At 41.7% G+C, this 16,683-nt stretch overlaps 1 protein-coding gene across 1 annotated transcript; it reads right to left on the reverse strand.

The window, feature by feature from the left end:
• Nucleotides 1-1,225: 1,225 nt before the first annotated feature.
• LOC134612905 (uncharacterized) lies at nt 1,226-15,958 on the reverse strand. The gene is made up of 5 exons (XM_063457367.1): nt 15,850-15,958; nt 13,131-13,186; nt 9,024-9,497; nt 2,123-2,256; nt 1,226-1,368 (listed from the first exon to the last, which is right to left on the reverse strand). The coding sequence occupies exons 1-5, from the start codon at nt 15,941-15,943 to the stop codon at nt 1,245-1,247; spliced, it is 882 nt and encodes a 293-aa protein (XP_063313437.1). The 5' UTR covers nt 15,944-15,958; the 3' UTR covers nt 1,226-1,244.
• Between the last annotated feature and the right edge of the window lie 725 nt (nt 15,959-16,683).

The raw sequence follows: 16,683 nt of genomic DNA on the forward strand, positions 1-16,683 counted from the left end.
AAGGATGCTGTCTGTTGCAGTTAAGCAGGGCTGGAGAACTACAATTCCCATGATGATTATCATGCCTATAGAATGACAAAGCATCATGGAAGCTGTAGTTCTAAAACATCTGAGGATCTACCTTTTGGGCATCCCTGCAGTAAAGGGTAAAACCTCTTTGTGATTAATAAAACATGGAGCCTTTTTTTTTTTTTTTTAAATCTCTTGTTTGTATCAAATACTCAACGCCATTAGGCTTCATGGTCACGCACCTGGAACTTGTATTTACTAATTGTGAGTAGCTTACCAAGTTGTGAATGAGCTATGCTTAACATGTCAGGGTGCTTAGCTTCCAGATGAGATAAAGACTTGAAAAAAATCTGATATTTTCTATTACCATATGTGAAAAAAAGGTACCACAACTCCAATGAGTGTCCTGCGGAAATTGAGCCCTGCTTTTATTACAGGTGTAGGAATATATATATATTGTTACATTACTAAGACAGATTAAGAGGAAAGTGTCACCTGGTGACTGCTTTGCTTTTAATATATTTCAGTAAATGTTACTAAAGTGTGAGCAGTGCACCAGAGATAAGCGAAATCCACAGTACTTCAAGGTGTTGGTGCCAGCATGTTCCTGATATGTACATATCAGCATCTCAATCGATAATTACGAGTTTGTACATACACACACATGCGGTCCACACATGGTGCTGTGCAAGCACATGTATGCTCCAGGCTTTGCATGCTTTTAGCATCATGGGAGTCAAAAGAATATACAAGTTGCTCATATTTTGAACTTTACTGCCTAGGAATAATTAATACCGTAGAAGCACAACATGCTATGCAATAAAATTTGGGTTTGTTGACCTGAAATGCAGTATGTGAATTTTTTTTTTTTTTTTACCTTTTGTATTTTATTTCTGTGTAATAAATAAATATGTAATAAATGATGGACTTGACATTTTTTTTTTACATTACTATGCAATAGGGTGATTATTTCATTTTTTTAAAATTATAGCATCTACTTTACTTGCAACTTTTTTGTTGCGAGTATTGAGCCACAGTGATGAAATGTTCATATAGATGTCACTACCATGTAAATATTATAATTTATTTATTTAAATGCCAGTGGTCTGTAGGTTTAAGCACTTGTCCAGATGGAATGTTTAAAGAACACAAAGTTAAGACATTGCTTCAGGAAGCCCTGGTAATGACCACCCGGATGTCCGGCAGATCTATGTTGTGCTGTTTAAATACAACTTTCAGCTTCTCTTTGCCCATGTGAGTCTGATATTCCCACCTGAACAAGGTATCTTTTGAGATCTGTGTGTGTTTTCCTGGCACATCTTTTCCATCAACACATTGGTTTGTATAGTGTCGTGTAACCTGTGATATGTACAAGAAAAGTAGTTTTCAAATATTTTAGCTCACATCATAAAAAAACATTTAATTAGAAGGTTCATGATAAATATAATTGAACAATTCTCCATAGTTAAAGGAACACTATAGGGTCAGGAACACAAATGTGTATTCCTGACCCTACAGTGTTAAACACACTAGTTAGGTGGCTTACCCCCCTTAAATAGGATAAAAATTCACTTTTATTCCAGTGCTGTGCAGGTCCGCCGGTGCTGGCTCTGTCCCGGTCCGCCTGTCTGATGAGTGGCCACTGGAGGTGTCCCTAGGCAGCAATGTAAACATTACCTTTTCCCTGAAAAGGCAGTGTTTACATTAAAAGACCTGCAGGGACAAACTGTACTCACCAGAACAATTACATTAAGTTGAAGTTGTTCAGGTGGCTATATTGTGCTTTTAAAAATAGATACAATTTGAGTATGCAAATTAACAATTTTGTTAAAACGTTTAAATGTTTCATCTTTTTTGTCCGCTTTCCTTCAAACTTTGTTTACCCACAGGCTGCAGAAAGATGCTGCCCACTATGTATACATTTTTTTTGTGTTACTAAAACTGTTAAGGAATAAATATAATCTAAATGTCTCGAGATGTTGCTGCTTTCCAACTCTACCTATACATATTAACAAAATACTCCTATTCTTTCATGTAGATACCACTCAGGTAACAAGTTCTCTAAAAGATTTGTATAGCACAGCAGCTGACCTCATTAACTACTACTACTTACCTCTTTTCTCTTAGCGAGCAGAGTACATGATTGATGAGGGTATGATGGCCAGAGTCTGCCCTTTCTTTTGCTACTCTCACCAGTTCAGACAGTGGAAGTTGTAGCTTCTCCACCCCGTGCCACCCAGTATCAACCTTGGAGAAAAGTTTGGATAGACACAGTCACAAAATATTATTCTGTAGGCTCTGTATCATACGTTCATATCATATGCTAATATTTAGCAATCACTGTTGATAATTATAGGTTCATAACAGGGGTGTTTATAGCTAGCAAAATGACCAGGGACTTCAGCCCGAGCAAATATTTTATAAAACCCCTCCACATATACAGACTTAAACTCTATCAAAATCTATGCCACATACTAACCCTCATCTCCAGCATGTTCTATGGATCATGTTGTGACAACAAAAATAGAAACATAGAATGTGGCGGCAGATAAGAACCATTCGGCCCATCTAGTCTGCCCAGTATTTCAAAATACTTTTAATTAGTCCCTGGCCTTATCTTAAGTCTAGAATAGCCTTATGCCTATCCCATGCATGCTTAAACTCCCTCACTGTGTTAACCTCTACCACTTCAGCTGGAAGGCTATTCCATGAATCCACTACCCTCTCAGTAAAGCAATACTTCCTGATATTATTATTTTTTTAAAATTCTTTATTTTTGACTCAGGTCATGGTTTCAGTGTAACCGTTATCGTTAAACTTGAACAATGTGTGACATTCTTGTGGGGTTAAATAACCAAGGGCCATGAGCTGAGGGAATTTTATTTTGGGTAGTGGGCATCGGTGTTAACATGTAAGCCTGGGGGTCTGATATTATTTTTAAACCGATGCCCCTCTAATTTAAGATTATGACCTCTTGTTGTGGTAGTTTTTCTTCATTTAAATATAGTCTCCTACTTTACTGTGTTGATTCCCTTTATGTATTTCTATTATATCCCCCTGTCTCGTCTTTCCTCCAAGCTATACATGTTAAGTTCCTTTAACCTTTCCTTGTAAATTTTATCCTGCAATCCATGAACCAGCTTAGTAGCCCTTCCCTGAACTCTTTCTAGAGTATCAATATCCTTCTTAAGATACGGTCTCCAGTACTGTGTACTCTTTGAATGAATTCAGTAGTATGTAAACCTGTTTTTATAAACTCCATACTTGCTGTATTAACTGTACATTACTTTTTTAAATCAACCCTCCTCCTATAGCATTAACCATTAACCCCAAATGTACAGCTTTATACCTGCACCCACAGCAGTATCTCACAATGTACTGTATAATTAGCTTCAATTAAAGTGTCACTGTCACAAATGAGTCCCCTAAACCTAGGTTAGCACCCTAATAGACCTGATACACGCACCCCTATCATCCACAACGTAGAAAACATACGACAAAACTTGACTGCGATAAAATTGTGCCCCCCTTTTATTCTTCACATAGGAATGGAACATGGGGCCAAGCAAAGTCGGGCATTCTCTTCTATCAGATCTCAGATATTATGTTTTATGTTTATTCTACATGTCTAGCATTATAGATGTTTCTACAGCATGACACACGTATGACTGACTTGCAATAAATTAATGACTTCTTTATACTATGATGACTATCCAAAACCAGCCAAACCGGTACTTCTTTATAAACACAGTATTAAACCAAAGGCACAATACAAAACAAAAATGTATAAGAGTGCAAAATCAACAAAATCATCAATTTACCACAGACCTTTAGGCAATGTATACACATTCTGATGTAATTCTCCTACAATTCAGGACTGATTTTATACGTTTTATACACATTTTTATTGCTCCTTTGATTTTCAATTTTTATTGTTATTTTTTTTTATTGTATATTATAGCACTGGTAATTGAGTGGCTGCATGAGTGTTTTTAGATAGTATTTTTGTGGTTTTAACTGGATTAGCTCGGACAAAAGTTCTGATGCCCTCTCCCAATAGTGTCTCTGGGAACACTAACACTTTGATTCAAGCAAGTTTATCAACAAATCTGACCCTTGGTGATGAGGTTGGGGAGAGGCAGAAGGTATTGTTTTTATCACTTCCTGCACCTGGCCCAAAAGCCGGGATAAACTTGGCTTTTCAATCAGATGGTCTCAGAGAGACCACTAGATTGGCACAGCATGGCATTTTGCCGCATATGTACACTGACCTCTCAATATTTCCTCATGTGGAAACACTGGATTGGCTGAGATCATCAATAATGATGATCTTAGCAAAAAAGCTGGAGCGACATTGTGGAGATCAGAGCACTGAAGGCTGAAAGGTAAGTAATACTCATCTTTCAAACCCTCACACGAGAAAACAAAATAGGTAGATTAAAACTATAACTTTAGCAATACATGTTTGTATTCCTAAAGCTATAATGTTTAGACTACGTGAAAAGGTTTTATTTACTATATTTTGTATGTTATGTACATAACATGCTTGAAATGTTCCTATTTTGACTTTTAAGTGTAAAAAGCTTTCACAGCTGAGTAACAACAATAAAGGCAAAGCATGTAAAATTCAATAAAAAATAGTGGATTACTATTTAATTATGCTGAAGTTTGTACCAGCAACTCTATATCATTGTGCACAGGCCTTGCAATGCTGCCATTTATTGCTTTCCCATAGGATTTAGAGGTTAGTGTGTATGGTTTGAGATCAATACTTCACTATTTTGGTAGAAGGACAGGTGGCTGAGTATGAGTTTTTAATAAACTAGAAAGGAAAGTGAGCTCAATGATGCAGGCTTGTTAAGGCAGTAACCCTTGATAAATATGTGTTTAAAGAGAACTAGAACATTGCCTACAGATGTACAGGGAGTGCAGAATTATTAGGCAAGTTGTATTTTTGAGGATTAATTTTATTATTGAACAACAACCATGTTCTCAATGAACCCAAAAAACTCATTAATATCAAAGCTGAATATTTTTGGAAGTAGTTTTTAGTTTGTTTTTAGTTTTAGCTATTTTAGGGGGATATCTGTGTGTGCAGGTGACTATTACTGTGCATAATTATTAGGCAACTTAACAAAAAACAAATATATACCCATTTCAATTATTTATTTTTACCAGTGAAACCAATATAACATCTCAACATTCACAAATATACATTTCTGACATTCAAAAACAAAACAAAAACAAATCAGTGACCAATATAGCCTTTCTTTGCAAGGACACTCAAAAGCCTGCCATCCATGGATTCTGTCAGTGTTTTGATCTGTTCACCATCAACATTGCGTGCAGCAGCAACCACAGCCTCCCAGACACTGTTCAGAGAGGTGTACTGTTCCCTCATTGTAAATCTCACATTTGATGATGGACCACAGGTTCTCAATGGGGTTCAGATCAGGTGAACAAGGAGGCCATGTCATTAGATTTTCTTCTTTTTTACCCTTTCTTGCCAGCCACGCTGTGGAGTACTTGGACGTGTGTGATGGAGCATTGTCCTGCATGAAAATCATGTTTTTCTTGAAGGATGCAGACTTCTTCCTGTACCACTGCTCGAAGAAGGTGTCTTCCAGAAACTGGCAGTAGGACTGGGAGTTGAGCTTGACTCCATCCTCAACCCGAAAAGGCCCCACAAGCTCATCTTTGATGATACCAGCCCAAACCAGTACTCCACCTCCACCTTGCTGGCGTCTGAGTCGGACTGGAGCTCTCTGCCCTTTACCAATCCAGCCACGGGCCCATCCATCTGGCCCATCAAGACTCACTCTCATTTCATCAGTCCATAAAACCTTAGAAAAATCAGTCTTGAGATATTTCTTGGCCCAGTCTTGACGTTTCAGCTTGTGTGTCTTGTTCAGTGGTGGTCGTCTTTCAGCCTTTCTTACCTTGGCCATGTCTCTGAGTATTGCACACCTTGTGCTTTTGGGCACTCCAGTGATGTTGCAGCTCTGAAATATGGCCAAACTGGTGGCAAGTGGCATCTTGGCAGCTGCACGCTTGACTTTTCTCAGTTCATGGGCAGTTATTTTGCGCCTTGGTTTCTCCACACGCTTCTTGCGACCCTGTTGACTATTTTGAATGAAACGCTTGATTGTTCGATGATCACGCTTCAGAAGCTTTGCAATTTTAAGAGTGCTGCATCCCTCTGCAAGATATCTCACTATTTTTGACTTTTCTGAGCCTGTCAAGTCCTTCTTTTGACCCATTTTGCCAAAGGAAAGGAAGTTGCCTAATAATTATGCACACCTGATATAGGGTGTTGATGTCATTAGACCACACCCCTTCTCATTATAGAGATGCACATCACCTAATATGCTTAATTGGTAGTAGGCTTTCGAGCCTATACAGCTTGGAGTAAGACAACATGCATAAAGAGGATGATGTGGTCAAAATACTCATTTGCCTAATAATTCTGCACTCCCTGTAATTAAATGCAAAGAATGAAGAATTATTATGAAGTTTAAAACTTATTTTTATTCTGGATCTTTAAAAAAAATGAGGAGTAAATAATATCTAAGGTATCACACAGTGAAAAGTGAGGTACTGCCGTGCAACTATAAATTGATAGACCTTATGGAAAGCAAAAAGGGTAGAAAAATAAAACATAAAAAAATATATGTATCTATATGCTCCTAATTTGCAGTTTGTATCTCTTGTTCTTGTTCTGTCTTCCACCTAACCTTCTGGTAAAGGTTGGCAACAAAAGTATCACTTTGTTGCTAGTAAAGGAGTTTGCAAATAAAAAAGTGTAGCAATAGACCCAACAAGGATAGTGACAGAAACTGCTGGTTAACCCCTTAAGGACCAAACTTCTGGAATAAAAGGGAATCATGACATGTCATACATGTCATGTGTCCTTAAGGGGTTAAACTGAAATCTCACCAGGGAAAGAATATATAATACATATAATACAAGTCTATTATAAAGTATAAACCTGAATAGAGAGCTAGAGCAGTAATGCTCAATAGTGCTTTTAAGGGCACCTTTTAAAGGAGTAAACTGAATAGGCTCCCAGGTGTCACGAGCTGAGATTAGGAGCACTCACTTAAAGGGAGTTCTCATAAATCTCAGTTCGTTACCTGTATAAAAGACACCTGTCCACAGAAGCAGTCAATCAATCAGATTCCAAACTCTCCACCACGGCCAAAACTAAAGAGCTGTCCAAGGATGTCAGGGACAAGATTGTAGACCTACACAAGGCTGGAATGGGCTAAAATACCATCTCCAAGCAGCTTGGTGAGAAGGTGACAACAGTTGTTGTGATTATTCGCAAATGGAAGTAACACAAAATAACTGTCAGTCTCCCTCGGTCTGGTGCTCCATACAAGATTTTACCTAGTGGAGTTTCAATAATCATGAGAACGGTGAGGAATAAGCCCAGAACTACACGGGAGGATCTTGTTAATGATCTCTAAGCAACTGGGACCATAGTCACCAAGAAAACAATTGGTAACACACTACGCCCGCAAGGTCTCCCTGCTCAAGAAAGCACATGTTCAGGCCCGTCTGAAGTTTGCCAATGAACATCAGAGGAGAACTGGGTGAAAGTGTTGTGCTCAGATGACACCAAAAGTCGAGATCTTTGGCATCAACTCAACTTGCCATGTTTGGAGGAGGAGGAATGCTGCCTATGCCAACCCCACTGTCAAACATGGAGGTGGAAACATTATGCTTTGAGGGTGTTTTTCTGCTAAGAGGACAGGACAACTGCACTGCATCAAAGGGACGATGGACGGGGTCATGTACCGTCAAATCTTGGGTGAGAACTTCAGCCTCCTCAGCCAGGGCATTGAAAATGGGTCATGGATGGATATTCCAGCATGACAATGACCTAAACTACACAGCCAAGGCAACATAGGAGTGGTTTAAGAAGAAGCACATTAAGGTCCTGGAGTGGCCTAGTCAGTCTCCAGACCTTAATCCCATTGAAAATCTGTGGAGGGAGCTGAAGGTTCGAGTTGTCAAACATCAGCTTCGAAACCTTAAAGAATCACTATAGTGTCAGGAAAACAAACTCGTTTTCCTGACACTATAGCATCCTTGGGACCCCCCACCCTCAGGGCCCCCATCCCGTGGCGCTGAAGGGGTTAAAACCCCTTCAGCAGTTTTCCTTAATCCAGCACTAGGCTCCCTCAGCGCTGGTGACCTCTCCTCCCCTGCCGACGTCAGCTCCCGAGTGGAGCGGAAGGCGCATCAAGAGCCATACAGTCAATTTCACATCCAGCGTCGCAGAAGCACCTCTAGCTGCTGTCAGGAAGACAGCCACTAGAGGTTGGATTAACCCTGCAATGTAAACATAGCAGTTTCTCTGAAGCTGAAGTGGTCTGGGTGACTATAGTGTCCCTTTAAAGACTTGGAGGGGATCTGCAAAGAAGAGTGGGACAAACCTGAAAAAACCTGGGGCCAACTACAAGAAACGTCTGACCTCTATGATTGGCAACAAGGATTTTGCCACCAAGTACTTTGTCGAAGGGGTCAAATACTTATTTCACTCATTGACATGCAAATCAAATTAGAACTTTTTTGACATGCGTTTTTCTGGATAATTTTTGGGGCATTCTGTCTCTCACTGTTAAAATACACCTACCATTAAAATTATAGACTGATAATTTCTTCATCAGTGGGCAATCATTCAAAACCAGCAGGGGATCAAATGAAATAAAAACTTTTAAAGAAAGTTAACATCTGATTGAATATGAACCCATTTTTTTAATGCATGCTGTGTAAGTCAGACTCAGGGAAGGCATAGCTAAGGATGCATGGACTAAAATGAAAGTAATTTAACTCCAAAATGGCAGAGAATTGATTAGTGAGATTTCAGAGGCTTGATCTATACACAAAACATCCTTTATTAGGCTAAAATTGCTTTGGTGACTATAGTGTCCCTTTAACCTGTTGATGGTGCTTCCCAGTGGGATAGACATTATCTGAACATTCTTTACACTTTATATGGTACTCACATTTTTTGGAGTTCTTGCCTCATCTGGAATCTTTTGAAGTTGCCTTTGACTCAGGATGATCTTTGGGAAGCACATTTGCTGAGTTTCAAACGATTTGGGCTCTGAATTGCATGAAAGAATTCCATCATCTCTGACAGCTACCAAACTCACCACTTGATGCCCCATGGGTGATGCTTTAGACCTTACACAATTGTTCTGTATAGATGGGAGACAGATTCTGACCTCTCCTGTTGTCCTGTTACATGGAGTCACAGGTTTCTCTCTTTCTATGGCTTTCTGTGTTTTTTCTGAACATTCAGTGCTTATAAAAGACAGTTCTTCAGAAGAGTTTGTTGAACAGTTAATTTGCTCTTCCTCTGGGTACATCACTTCCCTAAGGGTGGGTCGAAGATCGACAATTATCTTGCGACGTTTAGGCTGTTCCATAAAAAGTGGTGCACTTGAGGACTCTGGGTCCACTCTGTGAGGGAGAAGCTAGAACATGGATATAGATAGTACTTTTAAATTGAGCGCTCTGTAGTATTGAACTACTCTTAACGGAACTCTAAACAAAAAATATGAACTGCATATTTAAAAATAAACCATTTATTTTCTGTCGAAAAATCAACTATTTGTGCCATCAGTGGTGGAACTAATGTAGAGAGGGCCCGGGTGCAAGACATTCTTTTGTCCGTCCCCCCCCCCCCCCCAGTACAAGGATGGCTGAACAAGTAGATATGTGCTTGAATGTCAGTTTTTGCATGGAATATGTGTGTTTTTGAATGTAGTAGTGTATTTGTATGTACTGTTGCCATTTGAATGTAGTGGTGTGTTTGTAAGTAGTGTTTGCATTTGTATGCAGTTGTGCATTTGTGTGTAGTGTTGGTTTTTGAATAGCGGGATGTATGGATATATACACATACACTGCCCCACACGTACACAGGGCCACACAGATACACAAATATACTGACCTAAATACACATACAAACTGACATACACACTGACAGATACACACACACACACACACATTGACCCATACACACAGGTGACCCACACACATACATTGACCCTTACATATATTTAGTGACCCACACACTCAATGACCCTCCCCACACAGTGACCACACCCACACCCACCCACAGTGACCCATACAAACACACACACACACATACACAGTGACCATATATACACATACACTCACAGTAACTCATACACACTCACAGTGACACACTCACACACAATGACTCATATAGTTCCACTTTCAATTCAGGATTATGCACATGTTATTCTGACCAGCACTTGTTCAGACAGTCCCCTTCTCTTTCTACAACCGCAGGGATATGACATCATCAGGTAAAATCCATGTGCACTGGGAGGACCAGAAAGGCCTGCTGCTACTCACTCCTCTCTGCTGCTGGTCGCTCTGCAGAAACTGGCCCACGGTAATGCATATTGCCATGGCTCCCTCCCAGGGGCGTATTAGCCGCGAGGCAAACAAGGCATTTGCCTTGGGCGGCATTTTCCAGGGGGCGGCAAAAAAATCCGACCCCAAATGCCCAAGGCAAATGTCTTGTTAGCCTTGCGGCTAACAGACATGCTGGGCTGCTGGGCGGCACTGGCGGGCGGCTGGCGAGGGAGCACTTCCTCTGAGCTGTCTGCTCAGCTCCCTCGCGCGCCGCAGAGTGAGGCTGGGAGCCAGAATATGACGTCATATTCCGGCTCCGCCTCCCAGCCTCACTGTGCGGCGCGCGAGGGAGCTGAGCAGACAGCCCAGAGGAAGTGCTCCCTCGCCAGCCACCCGCCAGTGCCGCCCGACCGCCCAGCAGCCCAGCATGTCTGTTAGCCACCACCGCCGCCAGGGAGAAAGATGACCCCCCCAGCATTCCCAAAGGTAAGGAGGCTGGGGGGTTAAAGTAAAAAAAAAAAAAAGTGTTAATGTGAGTGAGTGTGAGTGTCTGTTAGTGAGTGTGAGTGTGTGTGTGTGAGTGTGTGTGTCTGTTAGTGTGAGTGTGTGTGTCTGTTAGTGAGTGTGTGTGTGTTTGTCTGTTAGTGAGTGTGAGTGTGTGTGTGTCTGTTAGTGAGTGTGTGTGTGTGTGTTAGTGTGTGTGTCTGTTAGTGTGTGTGTGTGTCTGTTAGTGTGTGTGTGTGTGTGTCTGTTAGTGTGTGTGTCTGTTAGTGTGTTTGCCTGTGAGTGTGTGTGTGTGTGTGTCTGTTAGTGTGTGTGTTTGCCTGTGAGTGTGTGTGTGTCTGTTAGTGTGTGTCTGTTAGTGAGTGTGTTTGTCTGTTACTGAGTGTGAGTGTGTCTGTTAGTGTGTGTGTTTCTGTTAGCGAGTGTGTGTTTCTGTTAGCTAGTGTATGCGTATCTGTCAGTGAATGTGTGTGTGTGTGTATTTAGAATGCGGGGCGGGGTAAAGGTCGGGTGGGGGTGGCGCGCGGGGGGGGCAGCACAAAACCAGGATACACCACTGCTCCCTCCTTCCTCCTGCACGGCTTCCATAGAGAGTGCTAGGAGGAAGTGACAGGATGTGTATGTGTGTATATACCTATGAGGGGCAGCTGATGGGCCTCGCTGCTGCTTACCGCGCGTCATTCTCCCTCCGCAGTGGATCTCTACATAAAGCTGGGAAGCCGGTGTTCTATCAAATTCCCCTACCTCGTGAAAATCCCCTACCCTCGTCACTTCAGGTGAGGGGAATCAGCTGGATCCCTAACATTAACCCTAAATGTCCCATGTTCTAAGCTTAGTGAATGCACTAACTATAATGAAAGTGTAAAACTAGTTTTACTTACCTTCGAGGACCTGGCAGTGGAGGAGTAGCAGGAGTGCTAGCACGCATGTGCAGCACAGGATCCAGCTGATTCCCCTCACCGGAAGTGACGAGGGTAGGGGATTTTCACGGGTAGGGAATTTTGATAGAACACCGGCCGACACCAAGGGCCATGGTCAGGCACTTAAAAGGGGCCGCGACTCCTGACCAGGTCCCTGTTCAAGAATTTGTACATAAGCCACCCGATGGGCCCCCTCCAGCATACGGCCCCTGCACTGTGTCATGGTACAAGACTTTTTTTGACTTATCCATGGGGTAATGTATCAATCAATATTCAGGTATTAGCATTTAAATTAAATTGCCCTAGAATAGCCAAACATTCATGTTAATATACATAGTGTAGATAGTTTAGGGTCTCATAAGTACAGAAATAGTTACCACTGCTGAAAAAAATATACAATCACTGCAGCATCTTACCGTAAGGTGTTAACCTGTTTTTCCCCTTGCATTGATTTCTCTCTGCTTTCGTAGCACTGTACAGTAGTCTAAATCACCGGCTCCTAAAGCTTTCCAGCTCTTTCAATTTCTACTCTGCAAAGTGGCCAGGCAGAGAAGGGAGAAATAAATACAGACAGGCACCCATGGAGCAACTTATGGTGAGCTCCTTAAAGGTTTACTTGCAACCAACATGACCATTTCTGCTTTTAGAAGTGGTCATGGTGTTAAGGGTCTGCATGTGCAGCCTTTCTGCTTGAAATGCTACACAGACAGAGACATTTGTAATTTTTGTCCTTATAAACGAGAAAAAGTCAATGTGGAAAAAAAAGGTTACGGTGACCCTTTAACCCCTTAAGGACCAAACATCTGGAATAAAAGGGAATCATGGCATGTCACACATGTCATGTGTCCTTAAGGGGTTAAGGCAGGCTACCCCTCCAGATGTTGCTGAACTACAACTCCCATGATTCTATAAATGAAATAGGCTGAAAATCATGGGAGTTGTAGTTCAGCAAAATATGGAGTGCCGGAGTTTGGGGAAGCCTGCTTTAAGGTAAGACATCCCCCAGGGACGCCAGACATTAAAACAATTTAATTGATATGAAGTTGTTTTGAGTGTAGAAAGTTCTTTTAAGCAAATTAATTTTTCTTTTACACTATAAAAGATAGGATATTTTAAATTTGTCAAGGTTATTCACTAAGCAGACAATTGTAAAGCAATGACAAGAGAAAAAAAATATTCAGCTCACCCATTTTGATGTTAAAATATAAAAAATCTAAAAATATAAAAGTTGCATTTCTCTCATAATTTCTTTACAATATCCTGGTTAGTACTCACAGGATAGTATTCTTTGCCACATACCTCTTCCTTCTCATGGGAACCTTTGAAGACTGAGACATCTTTTAGCTGGATGCGACCTGAGAAAGAGATAATTTTATGTATCAAACTGTCCATTCAGTAACATTACATTTTATTTCACTCTACAAACTGCTTATGGGAAACGGTCAGTTTCGAGATAAATGTTCTAGACTGCAATCCCCACAGTCCTCAGCTTGAGACAGTCATTGCTTGGATGATGGTTCAGGAAGTGGGAGTGTTAGTTATATCTGAATCATTTTAAGAAAAAGTGAGACCAAATAGTAGTTTATCTTTACAGGATATACCCATTGTCAGAATGAACAACACATCTGCAAAGGTCAGGACAGTTGTATATCTGTTTGGCCTATATTACAAATGACAAATTATTCTTTTTTTCTCCGAGACTGTGTTAGTAACTAATGTCTACTACACAACATTATGCTTTTGGAGTCCATTTTATATTTTTATTATAAACCTCTTACACAGTGTCAGTTTATAGGAGATAATGCTGTTTTCACTGTACCAACAAAATTGGTAGCAAGTATAGCTGTGTGCCCATTTACCACATCCTGGTTCTATTAATGTGTTGATAACTTTTCTTCAGAATATTGTAATGACTTAAGTCTTAAGTGAACTTGTCATGCAGGTTTACTGTAACATGCAATCTGCTTTGATTTTCTCTGCTTGGGGACACTTCTCCAAGCATGGCAAACATCCTTTGTGATGCCGACTGTCACAGTTCTCACCAGTTAGACAGACAGCCAGATGTGGTTGCTCCTGGAGTTCCCAACAAGGGACTTGAACCGGGGAACTTCTCAGTCCTAGTCCTGCTTTCTGCCTCCGAGCCACAGCAGCTTTATACAGTGACTACTGTTTCTGGTCCTGTTCATCCTGGCATGGCTACTACACTGGGGGCTGCACCTTGACTTGGCTGTGTTTCACCTGATCCTGATCAGTCATCAGCAGGGTATTTAAACCCAGCCTCGCCCTGTGCTCAGTGTCAAGTCTTTGATCCTGTTTTGTACCAGTGTTCCTGTTTATCTGCTTCGTATTATTGACCCTGGCTTCTGACTACGTTGTTCCTGACCTCTGGCATCCCTTGACTTCGGCTACTCCTCGTTGTTCCTGACCTCTGGCATCCTTTGACCTCGGCTATCCCTCGACATTCCTGCTGGTTCAGTCCTTGCCTGTCCTGCGTATTTGGTACTGCATCCTGCACAGCCCCCGTGCACAGACCCACAGGCCAGGTGAATTCTTACCTGACCACCTCGGCCTGTGGCTATCTGCAAGGGTGAGCAACATATCTGCGCTACAGACTCCCAACTCAGGTAAGACCCTGACACCAACACATTGACTTCATTGCCAGACTGCTGACCTCTGAATAGTTTGACGTTCTTATATACCCTAGCCAGCACTAGCAGCGTCGGCTATGGAGTTATCATAGCAACAGTATATGCACTGTGGTTGCTATGTATGGAGACCGGAAGGACTGCCTGTGGGTGGTCTCCTCTGCGCTCCCTGACAGTCAATTATTTTGGATATTATTATTATTTTATTATTTATATAGCACCAGCAAAATTCCGTAGTGCTGTACAATGGGACAGAGTTTATCTCAAAGAATTAATGATATGGGATATGTGAATTGTCTCAGATTACAATTGTCAGCTCTTCAGCAAAAATGAAAGATTCAAGGGAATTTTGAAGAATATCAGACAGGCTGCTGTTACTACTTCATTTCTGGCCTTAGGGAATTGGAGGATGATAAATTAAAGGAACATATAGGGTCAGTTACACAAACATGTATTCCTGACCCTATAGTCTTCCAATATGACATCCATTTTTGATGAAAAGGAAGAGGAAGTTCTCAGCATCCCAGCCTATCACATGACATATCACTGGAAAGCCCAGGAAGTTCTCTTTACAATACATGGGTTGATAGAGCAGCTCAAAAGAATAAAAGGAGATACATGTGAATGAAATGTCCAGTTCAGAGGACACAAGTTAATGGGCTGGCTCTCAGGAAGATATAGTAAAATCTTACTGTTACTCCAGTCTGCTGCTGCTGGCTCTGCCCCGATCTGCTTGCTTGGCTGACATCATCATGAGACAATTCTTATAGGAAAGCATTGGATTGGCTGAGACGGTCAAGGAGGCAGAGCAGGGGCAGAGCCAGCACGAGCCAAACACAACCCTGTCCAATCAGCATCTCCTCATTCAGAGGTTGGAGACAATGAATGTCAGTCACACTGTACAGCATTGTCCCAGGAAGCACCTCTAGTGGCCATCTGAGGAGTGGAGGTATCTCTAGGCTCTCCAAAAAGACAGTGTTTACTGCAAAAAGTCTGAAGGGACTGACTATACTCACCAGGACAAATACAATAAGCTGTAGTTGTTGCTGTGATTATAGTGTCCCTTTAGGCTAATTTCCTCCATGGTTTGCCATTGAATTGATGTAATTTAACACAATATTTGTTCCAAACATTTGTACAGTCTTATGGAATTGCCTCTTTGAGATTTCTGGAGAAAGGGGTCTAGGGACTGTGATAAATGGGTGTATCTGATATGTGGAGTAATAGTGTTACAGTGAATCCCCAGGTTCTAATGGATTACAGCTTCTATAAACCCTGGCTGTCAAAGGACAATAGGACTTGGGATCTTCCAGCATCTGGAAATCTAGTTGTTCTACAGCTTGGCCATCTACAGCTCAGTGCTACTGACTCACATGGTGTATGGACTTTACTGTATGTTAGTGAGAGATCAACGCAAGACTTCTGCTGATTACTCTCTCTTCCCTGGATCTTCTCTCCCCTCCTCATCTTCTGAAGGGTGAAAATATGTAACAATCTGGAAGAGAAGAGTAGTGACACACTTAGGAATATTATTATAATAGAAGGAGCCACAAACTAAAAGGAATGTCATTATTATAATTATCAAAAATACTATAGACATATAACAAAGAAAAAATATCATACTTCAACTCTGAAGGAAGGAAACATGTTGAAACATGAAATTATGCAATGAAAATACTTTGTACACAGAGACTTTGGTGTCATCATCCTCTATATTTTTAAAAGGATAAAATGTACTTTTGAATTCTTGTGTAATTTAATTTTTATTGTGGATAATGCAGAATGTTGTACAACGATATAGTCTGTCTATGCAGGGGCGGACTGACCGGTCGGGCACTTCGGACATGGTCCGAGGGCCCGGCCGGGAGGGGGGCCCGCCATCAGGGGGCCCGCCTGCCCCTTTAAATGCTGCAGCCGCCTGAGCGCTCTCTTACCAGCGCTCAGGCGGCTGCAGCTTCTCACCTACCCTCCTCTGTAGCGCTCGCCGGTCCGCGGTGCCCGGCCGGAGTGATAGGAAGGTGCACACTGAGTGTGCACCTTCCTGTCAGTCCGGCCGGGTACAGGAAACAGAAACTCCTGTTCCGCGCGGAACAGGAGTTTCTGTTTCCTGTACCCGGCCGGACTGACAGGAAGGTACACACTCAGTGTGCACCTTCCTATCACTCCGGCCGGGCATCTGACCGGACAGCAGCTCGGCCACGCTACAG

This window comes from Pelobates fuscus, chromosome 5 (assembly GCF_036172605.1).
Source record: "Pelobates fuscus isolate aPelFus1 chromosome 5, aPelFus1.pri, whole genome shotgun sequence".
Lineage (NCBI taxonomy): Eukaryota > Metazoa > Chordata > Amphibia > Anura > Pelobatidae > Pelobates > Pelobates fuscus.